Raw genomic sequence first — 27,634 nt, 5'->3', positions numbered from 1 at the left:
CATCTGCAGAAAACCACCAAAATAAGGTGGTCAATATTCTTATGGAGGCCAGTTATAAAGGTTCATAATTAAAGACTCAGAGTGCTAAGTATATTATCCAAAGATTTTTCCTTTCTTTTAATTCCCAGATAATTTTCACCAAATTTATCCCTGGATTTTCAACACACAAGAAACAAAACTATGACGTATAGGTGTGTGTGTGTGTGTGTCTGGGCATTTCTTACTTTGATATTAATTTACATTGTATGATAAGAAGCTATGTGAATTTATCCATGTAGTAACTGCTTTTATAGTTGGTCTTAACTATTAAAATTGTACACAAGGAAATTAGGGGTATTGCAGTACTTGGTTGCAAATAACTTGCCATCTGGTGTTGGGTCAGAAAATGCTATTTCATTGGTGCTGAGAAAACAGCCAAACATGAAGCAATTCCTAAAAAAGAGAAAAAGATAATTTAACAATGGAAGCAACTTAGTATTCTGATTAAACACTAGTACAATTTGAGTAAATACTCTTGATCAAATCAACCTTATTTCTGCTAAGCGAGAAAATGCCTTAGATTTCAGAGATGGAAATCTAATAGTATTTCAAAGATGAGAAAATAGGTCCAGAAAAAATTCTGAGAAGCAAAGGGAACCACATAAAAACAGAGCTGACTTTTGGCTGTCCCTAACAATGAACAACTAATGTGAGATTGCTAGTGCTAATTAAAAGCCACATATAATTAAAATAAAAAATAAAAATAACCATCACCAATTTTAACAGTTACTATTTTTCTCAACTAAAATGTACAATAGAGAGCTTTGAGAAAGCAAAAACAAATCTGCACATTGAGTACAACTCTTTCGGATCCTGCTCAACTAAGATTAAAAGTAAAAATGATTAAAGAGTTCAACCACATTAAGGAATGTTCTATAAAATAACTGGCCTATACTTTTCAATTCTTCAATGTCATAAAAGACAAAGGAGGGCTGAGAAACTTCCAGGATTAAGAAAGATGATGATTAAAGAAACATGATAACCAAATGCAATGTGATCCCAGACAAGGAGAAGTATATGCCGCAGTGAAGGACATTTGAAACAACCGTTGAAACTGAAACATGGACTATCAACATTACATCTTCTAGCCAGGTGCAGGAGTATAAACCTGTAATTCTAGTTATGTGGCAGGCTGAGGCAGGAGGATGGGCAAGTTACTTAGCAAGACATTGTCTAAAAATAAAAAGAGCTGGGAAAGCAGTTCAGTGGTAGAATGCTGATCAAACATGTATCAGGCTCTGGGTTTGATTCCCACTGCCAAAACAAAACAACCAGATACATTTGGAAAACCAAATGTGGTAAAATAATAACTTGATGAATCTGAGCAAAGGTATATGAGGGGGAACAGGTGTGGTGGGAGATGCCTATACCAGCAACTCAGGAGGTTGAAGCCAGGGGATTCCAAGTTCTAGACCAATCTTAGCAATTTAGGGAGACCCTGTCTCAAAGCTAAAAAATTTAAAAAACTAAACAGGGTTGGGTTGGGGGTGTAGCTCAATGGTATAGTGTCCCTGGGTTCAATCCTCAGTACCAAAATGAAAAAAAAAATTAAAAATATACAAGGGTTCTTTTCACTATTCTTGATACTTTTATTTCAGAATGAAAAAAAAAATTAAAGAATTAGATTCAATTAGAATATGTAAGCATTTAGTACACTTAACTATAATTGAACACAAAATTTATTGCTAAACTTCTGTCAGGACTCAAACATATTGTCACCTGTATAGATGAGAGAATTCAGTCTGAGGCTTTTTTACATGCAAAACTATCAAATATGTTATTTATAACTTCAATTCAGATATGAGAAAAGATATTTTTCCAAATGAATGTTTTCTAGCTCCTATGAGGGCATTTCATTTTTATTCAGTATTCCTTATAGACAACATTGCCTTGTTACTCAAAGTATGATCTACAGACCAGCAACATTTAGCTCACCCAAAGGCTTACTAAGAATGCAGAATATCAGGCCCCACTCCATACCTACTGAATTATAGTCTGCATTTTAACATTCCCAGGCAATTCATATGGATGTTGAAAGTTAAAAAGCATTAGTATTCCTCATATCCAATTTATCTATCACTTAATATAAAATACAGGTTGAATATCCCTTATCTGAAGTGCTTGGGACCAGAGGTAGTTCAGATTTCATGTTTCTGGATTATAGAATATTTGCAGAGATATTGTTGAGCAACCCTAATCCAAAAACCTGAAATCTAAAATGCTCCCAAATCTAAAACTTTTCAGATATTACTTTTTACTGTAAAAAGTTTCAGATTTAGAGGATTTCAGATTTTAGATTAGGTTTCCTTAACCTGTATAGGAAAATCATTGGTTTGCAACTATCAAAATTATTATAGACACCCAATTTTCTAACTGATCCTTCTATAAATATGTGTGGTAGACTAGGATTATGGCCCATGATGGAATCATCATAGTGGTTTGCTTTTCATTCCTTAAAAGTGGCATAGTACTCAGACCAGGGACACTGGCCCACACCTGTAATCCCAGCAATGTGCAAGGCTGAGGCAGGAGGATTGCAAGTTTGAGAAAAGGCTCAACAACTTAGAAAGACCCTGTCTGAAAACAAAAAATAAAAAGGACCTGGGTTCAATCCCTGATACCAAAAATTTAAAAATTTAAATTTAAAAAGCAGCATAAAACTCAAAAGGTTTGAATAAAGCTCTTCAAAGTGTGGTTGTTGGTTTTTAATCTGCTATCTATCCATGAGATATATGTAGAAGAAAATGTTTTGAAATTCATCCTTCTTATCCAGATTAGGTAAATTAACAATAAACCTAGTCCGTCATGTTCAAACCTTAAATATCAATTTGCAGGGTTAAAGGGTTTGCACAATTCAGAATGGAGAATCACTAATTTAATCTTTCATTGAGGTATAATTCATATACCATTAAGTCTCATACTTTAAAAATATATAACTATGAGCCGGGCATAGTGGCGCATGCCTGTAATCCCAGCAGCTTGGGAGGCTGAGACAGAAGAATTGAAAGTTCAAAGTTCAAAGCCAGCCTCAGCAACAGTGAGGCACAAAGCAATTCAGTGAGACTCTGTTGCTAAATTTAAAAAAATACAGAATAGGGCTGAGGATGTGGCTCAGAAGTTTACTCCCCGGTACAAAAAGATAACTCGGGTTTCTGTAGTCACAAAATTATTTATCACCACTATATAATTCCAGGTCATTTTTTATCCCCCTATATCCATTTGTATACATTCTCCATTCACTCTTCCCTTAGTCCCTATAAACCAAGAATATCTGATGTCTCTGTCGATTTGCCTATTCTGGCCCTTTTGTGTACCTATAATATAAAGTTCAGAAAACAATCAACACGATGTTTTCAAGGTTCACCCACGTTGTACCATGAACCAGTTACTTCACTCCTTTCCATGGTTGACTAATAAATACTGCATTGTTATTGTATGGGATATGCTTCGTTCCCCACTGATTTCGTTGTTTATACTTATTTGGCTATTATGAATAATGCTGTTATAAACCTTCCCATACATGGTTTTGTGTGGACATATGCTTTCATTTCTCTTGAGCATATACCCAGGAGAATTGCTTGGTCATAATAATTGAACTTTTTGAGAAACTGCCACTGTATTCCACAGCAGCTGCATTACCTTAAATTCCTACCAGCAATGCACCAGGGTTCCAACTTCCTCCACATTGTCACCAACACTTATTTTCCTTTTTAAGAGAGCCTTCCTAGAGGGTGTGCAGTGGTATTTCAGTGCTTTGGGTTTTGCGACTTCTCAGATGTTAAGTATCTTTCTACATTCTTATCAACTATTCGTATTTCTTTTTTGAAGAAATGTCTATTGGAATCTTTGACCCATTTTTAAACTGCCTTTTCATTGTTGCATGGTAAGAATTCTTTTTATATGCTGGATAATAGATCCTGAGTAGAGAAAAGAATTGCAACTTTTTTCCTCTCATTTTGTGGGTTGTCTTGCTAATTCCCTTTTTAGTTATAACTTTAGTTATAGTTATTAATCATAGTTATAAATTAGTTTAGTTATAGTTATTAATTACCTAGACACATGTAGTCAATAAACATATGCAACTTCTGTATGTTTTAAAATTTACATTTTGTTTATATCAACTATATTTATTGAAATATGATTTTGTATCAATTGAATCTGATAAAAATTTGATCTTGTATTTTCTTCCTTTATTCAGTCAGTACCAGGGACTGAACCTAGGGCCTATGCATGCTAGGCAAGTACTCTTCAACACTAAACGACACCCCAGCCCATATTTTCTAATTTTGTTTTTCCATTTCATTTTTCTAGCAATCGATTTTTATTTTATATAGTCTTGGGTCTGTGATATATCAAACTAGTCCTTTATCATAGGGAGTTTAAAAAGCACTAGCTTGGAATGTTGAGTATCTAGTATTTTTTCCCAGGTTACTTGATGTAACCTGACTTTGATAGTATAATGGGAAATGTTTTGCCAACATCCTTCCTTCTGGTTCATGAGCCAGTATTTCCTTGTTCTAGGAAAGCTAAGAATCCAAGGTTCAAAGTTAAGATTCAGTTTATGTTTTTCTTACCTGACAGTATCCACCAGTCGTCTTGCAATGCGCTTTCTTCTCTGCAGTCTGAAAACCCAGATTCTACTTATCCCACAGACTGCAGGTTCAGGCACATTTGAACATTGCCAAGCTCTGGGACATTCTTTAGAGTTTGAGGATTCTGGGCCACTTGGTTCAGACAAGAGACGGAAGGCCTACAATGATATACAAAAGCATCTATAACTAAAAATAGATGAGCTTACATTTCTTTAAAAAAAAAAGAAAAACCTCCTCCTCCCCAGGCATGGTGGTGCATAACTGTAATCCCAGCATCTTAGGAGGCTGAGGCACTTAGCAATTCAGTGAGACCATCTCTAAATAAAATATAAAAAAGGGCCGAGGATGTGGCTCAGTGGTTAAGCACTCCCGAATTCAATCCTCAGTTCCAAAAACATTTTTATAAAACTAAAATAAAAAATATTCCTAAGTATACCAAAACAACCCTAATGATATGAAGTTAATCATGTCTCCATCAAAAATATTTAAATCATTTGAATGTGTTAAATTCCTCTCCATTTAAGTCACAATACTTGCATGAAAATTCCTTCTTTTTGATTAAAAGCTCTGTAAAATTCAAATTTCTGAAGCACATAAATTTTCCCAATCCTCTCCATGCTAAAATGTATATATGATAGCCTAAAGAATTGAAGATTTTCACGTGTTAACTCTGAAATTTGGTTACTATTTAAATTTTAAAAAACTTTTTATTTGAAAATAGAGATCCACAAGAAGATGAAACAGCTGTATAAAGAGGACTTATGTATCCTTCACCCTATTTCCCCCAATGGTTACATCTTCCATAACCAAGAAATTAACAGTGATACAATGTGTGTATCTTTTTAAATTGAGTTTAAAAAAAATAAATGACAGAATGCATTACAATTCTTATTACATGTATACAGCACAATTTTTCATATCTCTGGTTGTGTATAAAGTATGTTGACAATAATTCCTGTCTTCATACATGTACTTTGGATGATGATGTGTATCACATTCCACCATCCTTGCTAATCCCAATGTGTGAATATCTATTCCATTTCAAGGATATTATATTCATTTAGCCACCACCACAATCAATACACAGAACTACTGCATCGCCACAAGTGTTCCTCTTTGTAACTCTGTAGAATCATATCTACTTTTCCCTTCCACATGCCTCACTCATTCCTAGCATCCACTAATCTGTTCTCCATCTCTATAACTGTTATTTTGAGATTGGCTTTTTTAACTCAGCCTAATACCTTTGAGACCCAACCCATGGTTACACATGTCAATAGTGTACTCTTTTTAATTGCTAAGGAACATTCCATTGTATGGATGTACCACAGGTTTTTTTTTTTTTTTTTTAAGAGAGAGAGAATTTTTTAATATTTATTTTTCAGTTTTTTCACGGACACAACATCTTTATTTTATTGTTATGTGGTGCTGAGGATCAAACCCAGCGCCCTGAGCATGCCAGGCGAGCACGCTACCACTTGATCCACATCCCCAGCCCTTGCGACTTCTTTTCTACCTAGTACTGAAAGTTTTATGCAGAACAATTAGGCAGAAAAAATAAAGACATCCAAATCAAAAGAAGTTATTTCTGTTTGCAGACAACATGATCTTATATATAGAAAAACCTTAAAGACTTCTCCAAAACACTGATAAATAATTTCAGTGTGAAATTACTACACACAAAATCAACATGCTAAAATCAGTAGCATCTCTTTACAATAACTATTTAAAAAAAAAGAATAAACAATCCCATATACAATGATATCAATAAAACTATAATACTTAGGAATAAATTTAAACATGGGAGTAAAAGAACTATATACCAAAAACTACAAAACACTAATGAAAAAAATTAGAGAGGACGCACATAAGTGGAAAGATATCTCATGTTTATGAATTTGAAAATTATTAAAATATCTATATTGCTAAAAGCGATCCAGATTCAGTGCAATCCCTATCAAAATTTCCAATAGCATTTTTCACAGAGAAAGCACCCTAAGATTCACAAAGAACCAAAAAAGACCCTGAATAGCCAAAGCAATCTTTGAGTAAAAAGGGCAGTGAGAGGTATCATACTACCAGATCTTGATATATACTACTATAAAATTATAGTAATCAAAACAGAATAATATACTGGCATAAAAAAAAAGGCACCCAGGGCTGGCTGGAATTGTGGCTAAGTGGTAGAGCACTTGCCTAGCCTGTTTGAGGCCCTGGGTTCGATCCTCAGCACCGCACATAAATAAAATAAAAGATCCATTGACAATTAAAATATATATCAAAAAAAAAAAAAGGCACCCAAACTAATGGAACACAACAACGTACCCCAAAATAAATCCAGGCATTCACAGTCAAATGATCTCAACAAAAGTGCCAAGAACATACAATGGAGAAATGATAGTCTCTTCAATAGATGATGCTGGGAAAACTGGATACAAACATGCAATAGAATGAAACCAGACTCTTATCTTACACAGTATGAGTCAACTCAAAATGCATTAAAAACTTAAAAAATCTGACATTGGTCTAGGCAAAGATTTTTTGGATATGACTGCAAAAGCACAAATAATTAAAGTAAAACTGGGTATAGACGATTACTTCAAACTAAAAAGCTTATGCAATGCAAAGAAACAGAGTAAAGAGAAAACATACAGTTGGAAGAAAACATTTGCAAACCATATATCTGATAAGGTGTTAATATCTAATATGAGGAACTCAATAGCAAGATAATAAACTAATTATAAAATGGGACAAGAACTAAACAGATATTTCTGAAAAGACATACAAATAGCCAGCAGATATATGAATATTCAACATCACTAATCATCAGGGCAATGCAAACTAAAACCATATTCATACCTGTTAGAATGATTATAAAAAAGACAAAAAGATGCGGGTCATGGTGGCCCACACCTGTAACCCCATTTACTTGGGAAGCTGAAGCAGGAAGGAGGATTGCAAGTTTAAGCCTGGCCTCATCAAGTTAGTGAGACCGTTTCAAAAAAAAAAAAAGTAGCTTAGTAATAGAACACCCATCAATTTGACTCTCAGTACCACACAGCCACGTATATATACAAGACAAAAGATAATACGTGCTGATAAAGATTTGGAGAAAAGAAAACATGTTCACTGCTGGAGGGAATGTAAACTATTATAGCCACTACAGAAAAGAGTATAGAGATCTCAAACAGGAAAAAAAAGGACTACCATGACAGTGATCCCATTTCTGGGTACATACCTAAATGAAATAAAAACCATACATCAAGAGATATCTGTATTCTGAGATTTCTGAACCACAGCTTTACGCATACCAGGCCAAGACATAGAATCAACCTATGTGTCCATTAATGAATGAATAAGGAAAGAAAATGTGGCACGCACACACACACATTGGAATACTACTCAGCCATAAACCAAGATGAAATCCTGTCATTTGTGACAACATGAATGAATCCAGAGGATATTATGCTGAGTAAAATCAGTCAAGCACAGAAAGACAGATATGTATGATCTAATTTAATGTAGAATCTAAAAAAGTTCACAGAAGCAGAGTAGAATGGTGGTTGCCAGGGGCTAAGTGGTAGGGGATGGGAAATGTAGTCAAAGGGCACAAAGTTTGATTTAGACAAGATGAGTAAGTTCTGAAGATCTATGGTATATCATGTTGCATGTACTTAATGTACACCTGAAAATAGCAAAGTAAGCAGATACTGAATGCGCTCACGAAAACATAAGTGAGGTGATGAAGTTAATTGGCTTGATTCAGCAATTTCGTAAACTGTTCATCTCTCAAAACATCAAATTATATGTTGTAAATATATACATTTTTCATTTGTTAGATATATCTTAATAAAGCTGATGGAGGGAAAGAAAGAATACAAACCAGCCATTTTTCTAAAAATATCTAACACAAAGAGAGACTATATGTTTTCTGGAACACTGCTACTCAGTATCTAAAGATTCTAATTAAGGGGCTGGGGTTGTCGCTCAATGGTAGAGCAGTTGGTAGCATGAGTAAGGCACTAGGTTTGATCCTAAGCACCACAGAAAAAAGAATAAATTACAAAAAAAAAATACAAATATATTCTAATAAAGGGACAGGTAATAACTTGGGTCTACATATTTGCTTATCTAAAACCACTATACTTTATCCAGTATGGTAATGACTACATGGATATACTTACTTACCCTGCTTATATAAGGCAAATGATAAATATAATGTAAATAACATCATTTATCCCCATGGTCAAGGAAATTTTTAATAGGAAAAATCAGGTAGCAGTTGAAATGCTTAGAGACTTCTCCCAACTACTTTATTTTGCTCAAAAATTATGCCAGTAATTTAAGATATACCATACCTGTTTGATGGGCTCTGCAACTAAACACCCAACGACTCTCTTTTCATCAGATACAAAGAGGAAAGTTTTGGTTTTGTTGGGACATTTGGGAACAACTTGCTGGAAGCCCAATTCATGATCAACAAGTTCTTGGACATCTTCTACCTAATGGTGTTAACAATCAAAAAGGCGAATTTGTTTTAAAAAGTACAATAAACTACATATGTTTATCTACATAAAATGTATGTTTACTATCATTTTAGCCTTTTTTATCTCTATTTCCTAAATTTTATCTTTCTCTCCTAAATTTATACCCTCTCAAAATTTTACTATCAATTCATGTCTGGTACTTCAGCAATAGGGCTTTAAGAACCTATTTAAAAAACACTTTCAGCAGAAGTTCAGAATTCTGGGGGAAATAAGGAGTAGGAAGCACCCAAACAGATTTGTTTTAGCTTTATTCATTTTTTTGTATTGGCCAACACCAACCCAAGAAAAACTGGTAATAACAACATAAGAAACAGACTTGGGGCCATTAATTTCAACACTGAAAAGCTTAGTTAATTTTTCACAAGTAGATGATGAAGATAAGAGATAAGTTGTAGAACCTTATGTGGTTTCTTTAATTCCAACTGACATTCCTTTAGTTATCTTGTATAAACCCCTACTAAAGTCATTTTTAACCTATGAAATCCCAAGTTTACATTCTGTGACCATTTCAACGAAAATGATACAGACGCATTAAAATAGGTTGGAAATCATAATCTAGAGTTTATTATATAATTTATTAACAATAATATTAATATCAGTAATACTAATGAATATTATCACTAATCATACACCTATTACTTTTCTCAAAGGAATAGAACTCTAAAAACATAAATTTATTTCAAAGCTACCATAGGTGTATATTTGCACTCAACGCAGGTTTTTTAGGAGTTCCATAAGTGGGACAACGGAACATAATGGGTGAAGCATGTACCAAAGAGGCTTACCCACCAGCAAAGTGGTTCACAATTCAACAGAGATTAACTGTGTGGGAAGTGAGGGAAGAATAAGGATTAAAAAGAGAATGTTCCACACCTTTCTGAGAGCATAAGCTGGATCATGTGGCAGGACCAATACAATCTTCCCATCCCAAAACTCTGCTACTACACGTTCTTTTTTCCAGCCCTGTCAAAGGGAGAAAAAAAAAAAATTAATTTGTGAAAACAAAAGATATTAAATAGTTTGACCCAGAGGATAGAATGCCAAATATCAAATGATATAAAAAAGGATTAAATCTAATTAAAAGTAACATACTCAAATGAAAGATGCTTACAACAAGTGACCTCAATGGGCTGATACACTGTTGGGAGACATGAATATTATTTGTTAGATCTAAAAGCAAAGCCAAATGAGAGCTCTTGATGGGATCAGAGAAAGAAATGCCCAATCACTCAGGGTGGGCACATGGGCAGTAGGCTAAGCTGACTTCTAAGGGAAGGTTTAATAAGAGTCTACTGGACCGAGGAAAGACAAATCTAGACAATAAAGGCTCAAGTTCAAGTGCTTTCTCCTATCAGCAGCTCAGCACAGATCTCACCCAATGCATCTTAGTTAGCTTTGTAGAAAGGGACACCAGCACTTCACTGAGCTGCAGAGGCCACTTTTTAGATCAGGAATTTCCCATCCTTACATTTCCACCTAAGTGGTTCTGCCCCCATCCCTGTAAGGGTATAAATTTAGGAGAGAAAGATAAAATTTAGGAAATAGAGATAAAAAAGGCTAAAATGATAGTAAACATACATTTTATATAGATAAACATATGTAGTGTGTAGAACATTACAGGGTGCATAGTGCTAGTCATATGTCTTACACATACTCCCTCAGTGAATCCTATCTTCCTTTCTCACATATGCACAACAATGTCTTTTTCTGCCCTTTTGCTTGACAAGACCAGAGGCTTACACACTTCAGTCTTAATCTCCAGCAGTGCTTTAGCATGTGGACCCACAACGCTATGAGGCACTTGACATGTTTTTTTTTTTTTTTTGAACCTTCATTAAGATTTCAGTAAGCATAATGGGGAGGGTGGCCATTTCAAGGTAAGATCACTAACCAAATAAACAAAGGTACTGTTTAATGTCATTGAAAATCCAAGGCTCTAAATTGTCTAATATAATGATTGGCAAACTTTCTCTATGACAACATCAGATGTAAAACAGAAAACAGCAGTGTTGTGACTGAGAGTAGAATATTTAGGATAAATTTAATTAAAGATCCACATGCAGAAAACTATAAAACCTTCCTGAAAGATATAAAAGACATGAATCAATAGAAAGGGATACTAAGTTCCTAAAGTGGAGGACTAACCACAAGAAAACAGCATTAGTTTACCAATTTCAGTCAAAATCTCAAAAGATTTTTTTATTTGGGAATAACTGGATAATAGGCCCATTTTATAATTTCGAAGAGAAAATGTGTAGGAAAAGATGACATTTTTAAAGAATAAAAAAACACTTACCTGGCCAGACATCCACGGTATGAAACTACATTTAAAAGAGTATAGGACTAGTACAAGAACACTACTAACAGATCATTTATATACTGGAATTTAGTATAGATTAAAGGTGGCATTGGCAATTAGTGGGAAACATGAACTAACCTAACAATAATAATTGGCACACTTAGCAATCCTAAGAAACAAAGGTAAGTTAAGATTCATCTTTAATGCAATGTCTTACACATTCCCAATGGATTAAAAATTTGAATATAGAATTTATAGTAATATAAGTATTTTAGGAAAATCTTTTTATGAATCTTGGAACTGACAATGACATTCCTTATATTTTGGTCACTGGGGATTGAACTCAGGGGCACTCAGCTACTGAGCCATATCCCCAGCCCTATTTTATATTTTATTTAGAGACAGGGTCTCACTGAGTTGCTTAGCACCTTGCTTTTGCTGAGGCTGGCTTTGAACTCCCAATCCTCCTGCCTCAGCCTTCCAAACCACTGGGATTACAGGCATGTGCCACTGCACCCAGATGAGAAGGACATTTCTGACTTAAGAAATGCAGGTCACAAATAAAATCAAGTAATAATATTTTCTTATATATGCAAAAATTACCTCTGGAAGATATACAGATGAAATTGTCAATGTTGGACCCCTGCAGATAAGGGACCAGTGTACTTAGGAGTAGGAAGAAATACTGTTCAACAAATAGACTTTTTATCTTGTAAATTTTGAACCATGTGAAATTATTACTATATCAAAAACATAGTTGAGCTAGTCATGGTGGCACATACCTGTAATCCCAGTGGCTTGGGAGGCTGAGGCAGGAGGATTACAAAATTCAAAGCTAGCCTCAGCAAAAGCAAGGTGCTAAGCAACTCAGTGAGACCCTGTCTCTAAATAAAATACAAAATAGGGCTGGGGATGTGGCTCAGTGGTCAAGTGCCCCTGGGTTCAATCCCTGGTACCCACCCCCCACCAAAAAAAACCCAAAAAACATATATTAAAGAAACAGGGAAATTTGTAACACAGAAATAACTCACAAAATAAATAAGGATTAACATACCTAGTATGCTCTGATAAATTAAACAACCTGATATAGACAGTACTTAGTCCTCATCAAAAGAATTTAATTTGTTCAGAAAATGGAGCTTAGAGCTCAAGGGAAAATATTCTGTGCAATGATGTTGGCGGGGGGGGGGGGGGGGGGGGCAGATTATGAAGGGTTTTGGTGACCATGGTAAAGAATTTCAGTTTTATTCCTAGTGTAAGGGGAGGTTATTAAATTTGAAGTAGAAAAAGATGGACTTTTACTTATTTTTAGAAAAGAATCCTCTGGCTAATGTATAGAGAGCAGATTATAGAGGGCAAGAATTTAAACATATATAGAGAAAGATATATAGATGCACACCTACACACATTCTCCGTTATATATTATATACACATGTATAGGAAAAGCTAAAGCCAGGTTAAGGAGCACCTAACTGCTGGTGGGAATTTTCTTTTTCTAAAAGTATGAAGAATCATATAAATCTATGCATTAAACTATTCTGGGCCAGTGTGGTGGTGCACACCTGTACACCCAGCAACGTGGGAAGCCAAGGAACCAAGGAAGGAGAATCACAAGTTTGAGGCCAAACTCTGCAACTTATCAGGACTATCTCAAAAAAAACAAAAAGGGCAAGGGATGTTGCTCAGAGGTAGAGCAACCCTGGGTTTCTGGGGGGAAAGGAAAAAAGGCAACAGAACAGTAGGAGGACTATGGAATCTCAGGGAGGAAGCTGTTTCAATAAACCCAGCTCCCCCAGAGTTCCTCCTGCCCCAAATCCCAATGACAACAAATAACCTAAAATTATCATAAAAGCACGAACTATTGTGTGTCGGGGTAGTGGGGGCACTCGCATTTGACTAGTAGTGGGTACAATCACAAAGATGAAGCCGAAGATAGGATGTGTTTGAACTACAAAGATGCTTCATAAAGAGGTGAAATTGCCCTCTCAAGAGGGAAAAAAGGGGCTGGGGATGTGGCTCAAGCGGTAGCGCGCTTGCCTGGCATGCGTGCGGCCCGGGTTCGATCCTTAGCACCACATACAAACAAAGATGTTGTGTCCGCAGAAAACTAAAAAATAAATATTAAAAAATTCTCTCTCTCTCTTTAAAAAAAAAAAAAAAGGGCTGGGGATGTGGCTCAGGCAGTAGTGCGCTCGCCTGGCATGCGTGCGGCCGGGGTTCGATCCTCAGCACCACATAACAACAAAGATGTTGTGTCTGCCGAGAACTAAAAAATAAATATACATAAAAAAAAAAAGAGGGAAAAAAGCCTGGAGAAGTTGTGGAAGGCTATTTTACCAAGGTTTTCTATATAGAAGAAATTGCTACATGAAGAGGGAGAGGGGCTCTCCTCAAGTTTTATATCTTGACTGTTGAACTCTGCTCAGTAGTCAGGGATAAGGATATAAAGTGCTTTTTCTACCCAGGACAATGCTCACATTAGACTGGTATTATAAATTTGAAACTGTACTATTAAAAGCTAACTTTAAGAGTGGGATGTAGCTCAGTGATAGCATGTCTCTCTACCATACATAAAGCCCTAGATTCAATTCCTAGCACTGGGAAAAAAACAACAACTAACTTTTTAATAGTGCCAGTCTCTCAAATTTTACAGATAAGAAAACTGTAGACAATGAAATATTTATTGACATATAGGCCTTTCAATATTTAATGAACAGAAATGTCTCTTTCAAACCAGTTTACTTTCAGAACAAATTGAAAAGAGTATCTTTGACTCACTGTATATTTGATTCCTTCCAGAAATCTGTGGTGATACTGGACATGCTGCATTTCATCTTCAGGGTTGGAAGCAGTATAGATCATGCCACAAGATTTACAAATAGTAGCACCAAAATGTTTCTGACCTGCATCCTGCAATAGAAGCAGGGGAAGAAAGCAAAATAGATGAAGAGACCTAAAAACCCAATAATCTCATCAAAGTAACAAAATTTTCTCTTTGAGTGGACAGTGTAAAAAACACATGATTCTTTACTAGACTCAATAGTTCTAAGGAGTAAGATTAAGTTACAGAACATAGCTAAAATGAACAATGAAATTTTTTTCTTTTTTCGATACTGGGGATTAAATATAGGGGCACTCTTGGCAAACTTTCTCTATGACAACATCAGATGTAAATATTTTAGATCTTTCAGGACACATATGGTTTATTACATACTCTTTTTCCAAACCTATAAAAATGGAACAACTACTTTTAGTTCACAGGTCATGGCCTGTGACCAGTTTGCCAAGCCAAGATCTAACTCAACGTACCTATTCCTATTAAATTTTTTGTTGATCAACAATTTTTCTTAATTGGAAACAACTCATTCATCAGCCTTCTACTAAAATACTAGCATTGCCCAACACTATCAGTTCAAGTTTATTGACAAGCATAAATGTTACCACTAGAACAAAATTGACATTCACAAAATTCAGAATATCTATAACCCAATTTACTATGCTAAGACAAAAGTATAACTTTATGTTATACATGCAAAAGCCACATGTGAGAAGCTTTGTTTCAAATTTACTCACAATGATGAGCTGGGCATTTGTTTCTTTATTTGTATCTCTGGTATTCAGATTTTTCTGTGTGTTGGTCTGTTTCAAGAAATCAGTACAGCTGATGGATCCCACAGAAGACTGTTCTTCAGCGAGAGATCTTCAAATGGTAGGTTGATAAATATTACATAAAGATGAGAACTATGAGGGTCAGTAATGCACTCCAGGGAACAGAACAAGTAGTGGAAGTTTTAAGACTTAAATCTTGGTTTCTAACATCAAGCCCAAGGAACTTTTCTCACCAGTATCAGATGCCATTGGAGAATCACTTTGGAAATTGACTTCACCTTGCTTTATCAAACCCTAATACTTACCCATGTAAGAATAAAGAAATCCCTGGGGTACCATAGCAAATAAGTGGATACTAAAACTGAATCTCATGAACCAACAAGCAAACAGAATCACCAATGTATTAGGATCCAACAACTTTTTACTTGGGTACTCTTCCTCATGCCGAGAGCAGTATCCCAGTACTTGGAAATTTTAAAGAAAAAGAAATTTTATTTTTAGATAAATGTAATGAAGCTATCTTTAAGCACTAGGAAGAATGTTGGGATTTGGCTCATAAGGCCCTTAGACTAAATCCCACAACCAGATAGATACATTTTGGTTGTTTCATATGGTATTCAAAGCTTTGGATTAGCCACCAGTATTTTAAAATCTAGATAATTCACTTAAAATGTATATTCCCAATATTTAAGAGATACTAAAAGATCACTAGTTCTCTATTCCTTTAAAGAATATACTAGGCTGGGTGTGGTGGTACATGCCTGAGATCCCAGTGACTCAAGCTGAGGCAGGAAATGGCAATTTCAAAGTCAACCTCAGCAATTTAGCGAGGCTCTCAATAACTTGGGGAGACCCTATTTCAATAAAACAAAAAGGGTTGCGGATATAGCTTAGTGGTAAAGCATTCCTACGTTCAATCCCCAAAATTAAAAGAGAAGAAAAGAAAAACCCTACTAGCTGGAATCAAATAGCACTTGTACTTTCAAATGAGGCATGCATTTTCCAGTTGGTCCAGATTCCTGCCCAGCCTGGCAAGGTCTATAGGTATTGAGTTTGTAATCCTTGCCTTTTAATGAAAGGATTCTGGTTTTCCAGGGACCAAAAGGTATAGAAATTGTCAGAGAGAAGTAAAAGTAAATTGTAAGAGGGAAAAAAAAGAAATGCCCAAAGCAAAAATGTTGAAACAAAAAAATTGACAAATGAGAAAATGGAAAAAAAAACTATTTAATGCTTATTTCAGTCAAGCTATCTTGTTATCATCTGAAAAGGTAAGGTTTTCAAACTGATTGTGACAAACCTATACTAACAAATTAATTTTACGTTACAATCAGTACAGACACACAGCTAAAAGAGTTTCACTAAATACACTTGCTATAGAGATACAGCATTCTAGTTAAAAAATGCTGGATATGACACTCTTAAGAGGGTGTGACAAAAGACTAAATTGGTTGCTACCCACAATATGAAAAACATTTACTAGGTCAATGAGGTTAGTGGCCCTTGGGCCTTATAAAACCTTTGCTATGTAGTTCTCCTTGGCCCTTCCTGCATGATTGCAATCTCTTCACTTTTGTCTTAGGAACTGTATTATATCTATTGTATGTATTTATTGACCTTATTATATTTATTTGTTTCAATGCTTTTTCTCTTACAACCATAATTTCCTTGATAGCAGGACCATATTTATCTTTACATCTCCAGAACTCAGAATAAGTTCAATGACACATAGTAGAATCTTTCTAAGTGTTTGTTAAATGAACAAATAAAACAAAAATAAAAAGACAATAATGTGAGACTATGTACCTGGAGAATCTATAATCTACCTGAAGTAAAATAGATTAATCTATAAGTAATTGCTGAAATCTGACATTTTGGAGCCTACCAAAAAAGTAATTTCACATGATTCAATCAAGAGTATCCCAGTAACTCTTCTTGCTAGATTAAATTACTTTTATCAGCTGATTATGATAAAGCTTCCATCTTCAATGAGTCATGAAAGAAGACAATGCAGGTAAGAAAAGGAAAAGGTGAGGAAAACTAAGAACATGACCTTTGATGTGGAAAAGTTGCTCACCCACACAAATCTGAGGCAATTTAAGGTAAGGTGCTCTAAGGATAGAAGAACTTAGTTAGGAATTTCCTTCCTTAACATCTAGTTATTCATCATCAAAGCTGCTTAGGAAGAGGACGTCCAGACTATAAGAAACTTCTTTATTCAGAGCTCTTGCCCTATCACGCTCTCTCCCCACGCATGCCTTTCCTCACTGCAGTCTTTAGATCTGAACAGGACAGTAAAAGTTTCAGCTAGGATTTACAATAGCAGTAAGGTCTCAAGTTACTTACTCCTCTGGCCAGTCATCTATAAATGGGACAATAATGGTTCCTACATTATGAGGTTGTAAATGCACATTAAAATTTTAGCGACTATTAATCTATTGTTATCTAGGGCAGTTAATATAGGCTAATGGGATTTTGATTCAGATATGTCTTCTAGTCCTAGCTCTAGCACTGAATAACTGTGCTGTTCACTAAAATTTGTGGCTTAAGTACTAAAATTTGTGGTTTAAGTACTAAAATTTCCTCAGCTAAAAAAATGGAATTAATAACAGTATTTACCTTTTAGTTTGTTCTGAAGATAATAGATATAACAACTTATTATGGGCCCCATATTATATAATAATATTAACAATTATTATTATTCAAATCTATAAAGACCTTTTCCATCTCTAAACTCTAAAATCTTATGAAACTTCTGAGAAGCTGATTTCATTTCCTGTTCTTAATATTATTCTCCTATTCCCTTAACAGTGAAGAAAAAGTACTCTCCAAATTACGTAGCATAAGAAAAAAAGACTTGTACAACTAATAAAACTTGGATCAAAATAAGAACAATTTCTACCTTTTTGTATTGACTGAAGACACACTGAAGATGGGATAAACATCGGACTCCAGAGAAACTGGCAAGGGAAAAAAAGGGCAAAAATTTGTATTACCAAATAAAAATCAAAGCATTAAACCCTAAAATTTTAAAGGTTAATAAAACCAAAATATTCATGTTATTTGACCTCAAAACTTAACCATAATAAAGATAGTATGTACTGGCAAAAGGAGACAAATAGATGGGACAAAACAGAGAGACCAGAAATAGACCCACAAATAGATTCAACTGATTTTTGACAAGGAGGCAAAGGTAATTTAATAGAGAAAGGATAGTCTTCAACAAATAGTGCTGGAATTGGATGTCTGCATGCAAAAAAAATCACACATACTCACATCTTATATAAAAATTAACTCAAAATGGATCACAGATCTCAATGTAAAATACAAAAGGGTAGACTAAACCCTATGGCACTGGATCAAAGTTGGACATAGCAATATGAACTCATACTAATATGTACAGATGGAGACGATGGAATCATGGGTATGTATCTTTTCTAGTTCTGTCTGCTCAGCAGGCCTAGAAACAACAACACTCTAATAGCAACAAGCACACGAGAGTCCAGATCTTGGTTTCTACCACTGTGCTGCATCCCTAGCCCTCAAATCTTGGTTTCTAAATACCATTCTCCAATAAAAGTAACTAGGGTTCTGTGTGAGAACTTGATGATTCTAGTGCTGGGGTGGGCAGGGAAAATACAAGAGCCTAGAATCTTGTAATGTTTAGAAAAAAGGAAATGCTCAAAAGACAAAAATATAAGACATGCCAAAGAGAACCACGCTGAAAAGATTCCAATGGCCAAAGATGAATAATTTGAGCCCTAAAATAAATAATGTAGTGGATTTAAACCCCAAATGTAAAATATTCATGAATATATAATGACATATATCCACAAGTTTATTTAAGTGATTGGATATACAAATTGAGAAAGAACAAATCTTCCTTACAGTAGAATTTCAAATAGTATACAGTTATTTTAATCCCCACTGCTTCCTGAAAGGGGAGCCTAGACTTAGTGAGTAGCTTTCAAAGACTAGAGTATGAAAAAGAAAAATATGTTATAGAGGAGAAACCTGGCAAACATGACCTGAACCTGGTGATAAAGACTAATGGCACCAGTGATGTCATATGGCTATCATGTACCCCTGATAAGCTAGTAAAAAGCAAACTTTAACCTTGCATTGAAAAACAGTGCTCACTCATGCTCTACAAATAAGGCTAAGATAGGCAAGTCTGATCTACTCTGGTAAGTTACTTAACCTAAGTCCATTTCCTCATTTATAAAATGAGCATAACAGAATCTATATCCCAGGTTTGTAAGAGAATACAATATTACACTCTAGTTACTAAGTAATAAACTGTAGTTATTTGTGTAATACTTTTATGACTTTTGCCATATCCTTTTCTATCTGTAAGATCTTTATTCACTAAAAATTTTTCTTTAAATTGACTTAGATAATATACCACAAGTAATTTATTTATTTAGTTATTTATTTTTTGAGTACCAGGGATTGAACTCAGGAGCACTCGACCACTGAGCTACATTCCCAGCCCTATTTTGTATCTTTCTTAGAGGCAGGGTCTCACTGAGCTGCTTAGAACCTCACTTTTGCTGAAGCTGGCTTTGAACTTGCAATCCTTCTGCCTCAGCCTCCTGAACTGCTGGGATTACAGGCATGCGCCACGATGCCCAGCAAGTAGTTTATTTTAAAAGAAAAATGTATGAATATTATAAATAGAAGACATTATTTTTCTGTTATATGTTCTATTAATTCAGGGCAGAGGGGAACACAGAACTTTTACTAAATACTATCTAGTACATATTCAGCACTCAGTAAATACTAGTTTTTAACTTTATGTCTCAGAATTATAATGAACAATTATTCTATGTATATTAGATCCTCCAAGGGATATTGTTACAGATTATACCTTTATTTTATTTCTTTTTATGAGACATTTTCTCACTCATCCAACATATCTACTTTTAGTATTTTCATTCACTTTTTTTTTTGGTACTGGGGATTGAACTCAGGGACAAGTAATTAAAACTTGTAAGTAAATAAATAAAAACTCAGGGGATTACAGGTGTGTACCACCACACTGGGCTAATTAATTTATTTATATTCTCATAGTTTAGTAAATACTGTTTAGCAATGTCACTGTAAGTTAATGAGAGGGTTTCAAAACTAAGAGGAATTTAAAATCTCTTACTTTAAAGATCCCTTCCCAGATCACATAACTAACAAGCACTAGACCTAGATAAGAGCCCAGGATTGTAGGGTCATTTCTATGGCTTAGCAAGTTCTGCTCACAACTAGGCCTTGATCCCAATTACAAAAACCACAAACTGTTTTATTCCTTTCTACTATTTTGGGTAGAAGACAGGGTATGATTTTATTACCCCACCCCGCAGACCTGCAGAGCACAAGTAATTTGGCCACAGTTATTTAGTATTCATTTTTTTTTTTAATCTATAGTTTTGACCTAAAAATCTCCTGTCTCCTGCTTTTCAAAACACACTGTACTACTAGACCACAGAAAATAGAGCCAGAGAGAAAAAATAAAAAGATATTAATAGGAGGCACATTAGGGAAAAAAAAAATCCAGAAAATATTTTTATATGAATTTCACATTGACACATATAATGAAGAGTTAATACAAGTATCTAACTCATCTGAAAAATTTTCTTACTTACCTGTTTTGTTCTCACCAAGAGAATCTTCTGGTGAAAAATGCTTATTTTCATCAAGTTTATATTCCTTTGAAGAAACTACTTCACCTAATGAATCCTGAAAATAATAAACAAGTAAAAAAGTAAAGAAAATCTATAATTCTTAGTTGTTTTCTATTTAGTGAATGGATCTTAACAAATGTTTAAAGTGATTTTTAAGTCTTCAATTTTCAGTCTACATATCACCTTTTTAAAAGTCTGAGTACAGGGCTAAGGATGTAGCTCAGCAGTAGAGCCCTTTCCTAATATATGCAAGGTCCAACATCAATTCCCAACATCACACACACACACACACAAAACCAAATAACTAAAAGTCAGAGTACACATATTATAATTTGTTATCCTTGTCAAAAATGTAATATTCTCCCAGATAAAGATGGATGTCTTTTTTGGTACAAGGAATTGAACCCAGGAGCCCTTAACCACTAAGCCATATCCCCAGCCTTTTTAAATATTTTATTTAGAGGCAGGGTTTCACGGAGCTGCTTAGGGCCTTGCTGAGTTACTAAGGCTGGCCTTTGAACTTGCAATCCTCCTGCCTTAGCCACCTGAGCCACTGGGATTACAGCTGTGCCACTATTCCTGGCCACCCAGATAAAGATGGCAGAATGAAAATTATAAACCACACTTCCATAATAATAAAGTGAAAAGAATTAGTAAAATGGCAAAAATTTCTCCAGAAGCCACTAAACTGAAAAGGTACAACTTTTTGTTATTGACTTTAAAATGAATAGCCAAGGAAAGAAAATAACATTGTGGAGTCACTGGAGAGGTTTCTCCCACAAAGGTTCCCACTTTTTGAATAGTAGCACAGATATTTATACCCTTTCAGATTTGAATCCTAGCAGTGGCTATTTAATGAAATCTTAAGAGACAATAGAGCCCATGTGTACAAATTAAAGATAGACAATATTCCAGCTTCTCAGACTTTTGAAAACTGAATACCCAGTCCCTTACAGTGAAGCTCAGAAAGAAAATGAATTTTATCAGTTCATCATAGGAAAGCTGTCAAATCTTCATAATAATGTAGATAGCAATCAGTGGGAGATGGGTAAGGAAACTGCACTCTACTTGTTTTGTTATATTGAGACCTTAATTAGTTGTACCCAGAGTTTTTAAAAAAATGAAGGCAAACTTATATATAGTGAAATGCATAGGTATAAAGTGTACAGTTCAACGAATATTGATAAACTTACAGATCTATATAACCAAAATCTACACAGGGATATTTTGTTGTAGAAATAGAACATGAAGAATTAATGGAATTAGATTGTCATGGCTTAGCCAACAATATTATCTCGCTTACAATAAACTTTTTTTTTTAATATTTATTTTTCAGTCTTCGGCGGACACAACATCTTTGTTTGTATGTGGTGCTGAGGATCGAACCCGGGCCGCTCGCATGCCAGGCAAGCGCACTACCGCTTGAGCCACATCCCCAGCCCAACAATAAACTTGACAATACTTAAGATTGACAAGAAGAAACATTTACAGTAGGGACTACAAATTTAAATGCCTATAAGGGCAGCAGGTAAGTGAAACTGATATCAAAACTGTATTGACTGGCCAGGCATCATGGTGCACACCTGTAATCCCAGGAGCTCAGGAGGCTGAGGCAGGAGGATCATGAGTTCAAAGCCAGTGTCAGCAAAAAGCAAGGGGCTAAGCCACTCAATAAAATACAAAATAGGTCTTGGGCTCAGCAGTCAAGTGGCCCTGAGTTCAATCCCAAGTACCAAAAAAAGAAAAACACAACTGGAAAACTAGACTGATTTAAATATATAATACATACACTGACAGTGAAGGGAAATGAAAAACACTATCTGTCAAAGAGGATGAAACTCAGCTCTGAGAGACTGTCATGTAGAAATGAGAAATCAGAAATGTTTTCTTGCATTTAAAAAAATTTGAATGAAATTTTCTTAATTACGTACGTAGTCCAAGCAAAACATCCATGGGCTAGATTTGATCCATAGGCTACCAATTTATAATCTTTGCCACTGAGTTTTGAACTATAGAATACTACAGGAGATAAAAATTGAGGTTGAACTTGAGAGGAGGCAGTGAAGATGACAATGATGAGACATGGGTTAGGGAGGAAATGACTATGAGTTTGAATTGCTGGTAAGACATATGATTCTCACACAGTATGGACATTATACAAGCCTATCATTTCTTCAGCTGCAAGGGTTGAGATAAGTATAAATGACAAGGCAGACATGGAAGCCCTGAACTGGGAGACAGCCTTTCTGAAGCCTATTGCCTATAAGTTTTGGTTTTGGCTCATCATATTCCTATTAGATAGCACAAATCTATACTACCGGTGTTAATATGAGAAAGACCAAACAAAAAGGCACAGAATGGCAACTGTGAAAACATAGTATACATAAAATAAGCAAAAATTGGCTGGGCATGGTGGCCCACACCTTTAATCTCTGCAGCTCAGGAGGCGCGGGAGGATCCTGAGTTCAAAGCCAGCCTCAGCAAAGGCGAGGTGCTAAGCAACTCAGCAATTGAGTGCTGCTGAGTTCAATCCCCATATCCCGCCCCCCCCAAAATAAATAGATAAACCAAAATCCATCTATAGATCAACAGTGATCATTTCTAGGTAGTAGGACTATTGAAGGCTTTTTAAAAATATACTTTCTGTACTTTAAAATTTCTAGAGTAACCTACTTAATCAATAATGAGCTAAAACAAATAAACAAAACCAACATGCTTACACTTTAGAAAAATATTCCCTGAAGCAGAATAAGGGATGTCTCATCTTTCCCACCCTGCCTATAAATTCTTTACCCTATCTATCTGGCTTCATAAAAGCAGCCTTACACCCAGCAACTAAGGAGGCCAAGGCAGGAAGATCTCAAGTACAAGGCCAGCCTCAGCAACTTAGCAAGGATCCAAGCAACTTAAGTGAGACCCTATCTCCAAAAAAAAAAAAAAAAAAAAAATTGTTTAATAATGTCGTTATTTATAATGAAATTTTAAAGCCAGCTTTTTTTAAAGTGATATATTTAGCTTTCTTTACCTTTATTAATTCCTCTTCATCTTTACTTTTTGTACTCAGCTCCACATTCAATTTCTTTTCTATTAACAAGCACTTTGGCACTTGACTTTTCACAAAAGTTTTTCTTTCACATACAGTCTCTATCTCAGACTTTTTAATCACTTCTGGTTTATTTTTTGGGGTGAGTTCCAGTGATGGCTTATTTTCCAGAGGCAATTTTCTAAGAGAAAGTTTTTTTCTACTAACAAAAAATGCTGCTCCACCCTGGAGTGTAACTTGTGGTTTTATTTTTTGGCTTAGAACCCTAGGAGTATTTGGATTATTTTCAGCTAAATAACAATTATTCTCTTTTTCCACAACTGGCTTATAGGACATCCGATTTTGCTTGGAATGCTTAGCATTTCTTGATATAGGCTTGATGTGCTTATAACTTGATTGATACTTAGCAGTTAAACTTTTCTGTGTTTTTTTATTCTTCTTCTTGGTGCAGATTGGTTTTCCCTGTATTTTTTCTGTCATTCTGGGAAAAGATTTATCTTCATTATTAGTTTTTAGGTAAGTGGATCTACTCTCTCTCACCAGCTTTCTCTCCAGTGGATTAAGATACCACTTATCTTTATTGTCTTTATTGTAAAAAGATACAGTGGGTACAGCAGATTTAAATGGTGAGCTATGACTTGCAGATGGCAATCTGTTTTTTTTAATTTTCTTGAGTGGACTTGAAATGAAATGGCCTTTTTGAGAAAAACATAGCTTTTCTTCACTTTCATCACTGTTTTGATAAGTGTGCTTTTTACTAGGTGATGGAAACAGATTTTCAGTAAAGTCCATAATTAACTTCTTTGATGAAGATAATAAGCTATGAAAAGAAACAAAGTCCATTTGTAAGTTCATTATTTTGCTTCAAAACCTATATAAATTTACTGATAAGTAATATTTCTATGTATAGGTCATATCAAAAATAATACATCTCTCTAAGCCACTCATAAAGACTATCAATTTAATAGTAGGAGTCTTAAATTCTGTGTTTATCAAGTATTCAAGTAACTTCCCAAAGGTACTAATAATGTTCATGAAAACAAATGTTGTTTCCAAAAAAGCTTTGATATGTTCCAAAATCAATTTCTATGTTTAGACCATATAAATTATAGCCCATATATTTTACTTAATTGGTGATCAAAGACTCCCCAAATGATTATTTCTCTGTAATAAGCAATCCCTGGCATTTCTGTGGGAAGTAATTTGTATCTCTGGTATGGCATGTAGTTGAGTACCAACTACAGTATTCCCCTCTTATATCAGGGAGATGCATCCCAAGTTGCCTAGTGGATGCCTGAGTCTACACATAACTAAATTCTGTATATACCATGTTTTTTGGTATACACACACACCTATAAAAATTTATTGTATAAATTAGACACAATAAGAGATTAACAATAAAAATGGACAATTATAACAATATACTGTAATAAAAGTTATGTGAATGTGGTCTTTTTCTCAAAATATCTTACTGCACTGTACTTATCTTTTGCATTTAATATTTTCAGACAACACTTGATTACAGATAACTAAAATCTTGAAAAGCAAAACCAGACACAGCAGGGTGGGTGGATCACTATACACAGACTTTCTGGCACAGTTTACAGAAAAGCCTCCCTACTCTATGCAAAACATTATGTTCCAAGTGAATAGAAAGGAGGCCAGTTGCAGTGGCCCAGGCCTGTAATCCCAGCAGCTAGGGATGGCGGTTCAAAGCCAACCTCAGCAACTGCGAGGTTGCCCTAAGCAACTCAAGTGAGACCCTGTCTCTAAGTAAAATACAAAATAGGGCTGGGGATGTGGCTTAGTGGTTGAGGGCCCCTAAGTCCAATCCCGGGTACTCAAAAAAAAAAAAAAGAACTGAATAGAAGGGAACAATGAAATAAGAGATTTACCATACGTCTTAGCCACAGAAAACAGCATTCTTCTATTCTCTCCAAAAGAACTAAATAATTCACTTTAAAAGTTTACTGTATTTTCAAAGTAGAATTAGAATATAAAATACGACTGTAACCAAAGAGGCATTTTAATAACAGAATTAAAAATTTAGGAAATAGGAGAACAACACAAGGTCGAGTTTTCTTTTTTCAGAATTTCTATGCATAGGATGAGACTCACCTGTCACAGTTCACAGAAGGCCGCTTCCTCTTCCTTGGAGTAATAGTTGCCATCTTAATTGAATTCCTAAAAGCAATTAAGTCAATGCTAGTAACCAAATTCATAAAATGGGTATAACAATCACGTCAAAATTAAATTTTAAAAGGCTGAAAAAGGGCTGTCAGAGGAGATGCCTGTAATCCCAGTGGCTGGAGAGGCTGAGGCAGGAAGACTGTGAGTTCAAAGTCAGCCTCAGAAACTTATGGAGGCACTAAGCAACTCAGTGAGACCCTGTCTCTAAATAAAATACAAAAATAGGACTGGGGATGTGGCTCAGTGGTTAAGTGTCCCTGAGTTTAATCCCCAGAACAACAACAAAAAAAAGGTAAATAATGGTCTAGAAAATCCAAGAAAAAGATTTTTTTCCAAGGCAAATTACGTTTAAACCATGAATTTAAAAAGACAAATTACTTTAATAAAGGTTTAAACCATAAATTTTAAAGAGTATATTACACCACAGTAAGAAATATTTTTCACGCTGGAAAATGATCCTACCAAATGGAAAAGACTTTACTCTAAATCATGGCACTTTTCCCCTTAATTCACATAATTAGGTGACCTTCCCTGACATTGCTCTCACTCCACACCCCCCCACACACACTGTTTATCTAGTTCTCTGCTTCCATTGCACAGTATACTCCTTTAATATTCCATTTAGCCCATTTTCCTATTAACCATCTCAACAGCCTAAGCGTTCAATGAAGGCAGAGACCGACTGTCATTTTTCATCAGAGCCCAGCAGGAAAATGAGTGAAGCCGGCCCAAGAATTCGGGAGGCTAAAGCCTCAGATTGGAGGCCAGCCTGGGCAAATTAGCAAGGTCCTCAGCACAACTTATTGAGACCCCGTCTCAAATTTTTTAAAATTTAACAAGGGCTGGAGGTGTGGCTCCGTGGTAAAGCGCCCCTGGGTTCAACGCCCACTACCCAGGGAGGGGGGAGGGGTGGTGAACCTAACCCTCCCCCAGGCTGCCAGCTGAGGGGACCCCCGCAAGTCCTGCGGTGAACTCCTGCGGTGAACTCGGCAACTGACTGCACGCTGCTCAGCGAGGCTCCCTCCCTCCCTCCCCTCCCTTTGCCTCATGCATAGCCCACCCCCAAAATTACACCAGCGAGACTTTAGAGCTGGACAGAGAGAAGGACCCGGGTCCGTGGGACGCACGTCCAGATGCGCTCCGGGGAGCCCCATTCTGGGGCCGAGAGAGGGAAGGTCAAAAGAGACCTCTCCGCGTCTTGCCCGGGCAGCGCTGCCCACAACGCTGGCGTCGGAAGATGGAAACCGGTGCCCGCGAGCGCGGTCTCCAGCCCGCCAACCCGCCCGGCCCAGAGCAAATGCTGTTCGACACTCACCCCGGTGTTCCACAGAGCGCCCGGCTATCCTCCAGCCTCTACCCTCGCAGTGGTGGCCCGCGCGCAGGTCCCGAGACCTCTCCTCAGTCCTGCAGTGGTCCCAGGAGCGCATTCAAATTAACGCGCGCCAGACCAGGCGGTCTCTGCTGTGTTCCGATTCGTCGCCGCTCAGCGCTTCCAGGATGGGCTCGATGATTGGTCGCTCACTAGCCCTTGCCCCGCCCTCCAAGGAGGCTGTCTCCAGGATTCTCCCGCCCTTGGGAGGCAAAGAGCTCTCCCCTCCGGGAAACCACGCCTCCCTCAATCTCCTGCGACAACGGGGCGTTCC

The 27,634-nt window shown here is 36.0% G+C and overlaps 1 protein-coding gene across 1 annotated transcript; it reads right to left on the bottom strand.

Annotated features, from left to right (window-relative positions):
- Positions 1 to 91: 91 nt before the first annotated feature.
- Positions 92 to 27,393, bottom strand: Esco2 (establishment of sister chromatid cohesion N-acetyltransferase 2). Its single transcript, XM_027927196.2, has 11 exons — positions 27,307 to 27,393; positions 25,920 to 25,985; positions 23,784 to 24,621; positions 20,720 to 20,813; positions 17,986 to 18,043; positions 15,051 to 15,177; positions 14,256 to 14,387; positions 10,052 to 10,141; positions 8,990 to 9,133; positions 4,614 to 4,789; positions 92 to 432 (listed from the first exon to the last, which is right to left on the bottom strand). Exons 2-11 carry the CDS (start codon positions 25,970 to 25,972, stop codon positions 300 to 302), a joined length of 1,845 nt encoding a protein of 614 aa, XP_027782997.1. The 5' UTR covers positions 25,973 to 25,985; positions 27,307 to 27,393; the 3' UTR covers positions 92 to 299.
- Positions 27,394 to 27,634: the final 241 nt, after the last annotated feature.

The sequence above is a fragment of the Marmota flaviventris genome, chromosome 3 (assembly GCF_047511675.1).
Source record: "Marmota flaviventris isolate mMarFla1 chromosome 3, mMarFla1.hap1, whole genome shotgun sequence".
NCBI classification, from domain to species: Eukaryota; Metazoa; Chordata; class Mammalia; order Rodentia; family Sciuridae; genus Marmota; species Marmota flaviventris.
This window is presented reverse-complemented; position numbering and strand designations above follow the sequence as displayed.

Excerpts from the sequence above, each read along its gene's own strand:
- Esco2 (XM_027927196.2), bottom strand. The coding sequence starts at position 25,972 with ATGGCAACTATTACTCCAAGGAAGAGGAAGCGGCCTTCTGTGAACTGT. Across the intron at positions 15,178-17,985 it reads TCTTCAGTCAATACAAAAAG|ATCTCTCGCTGAAGAACAGT; the intron begins GTAGAAATTGTT and ends TACCATTTGAAG. Across the intron at positions 10,142-14,255 it reads TGGAAGGAATCAAATATACA|GGCTGGAAAAAAGAACGTGT; the intron begins GTGAGTCAAAGA and ends TCCCTTTGACAG.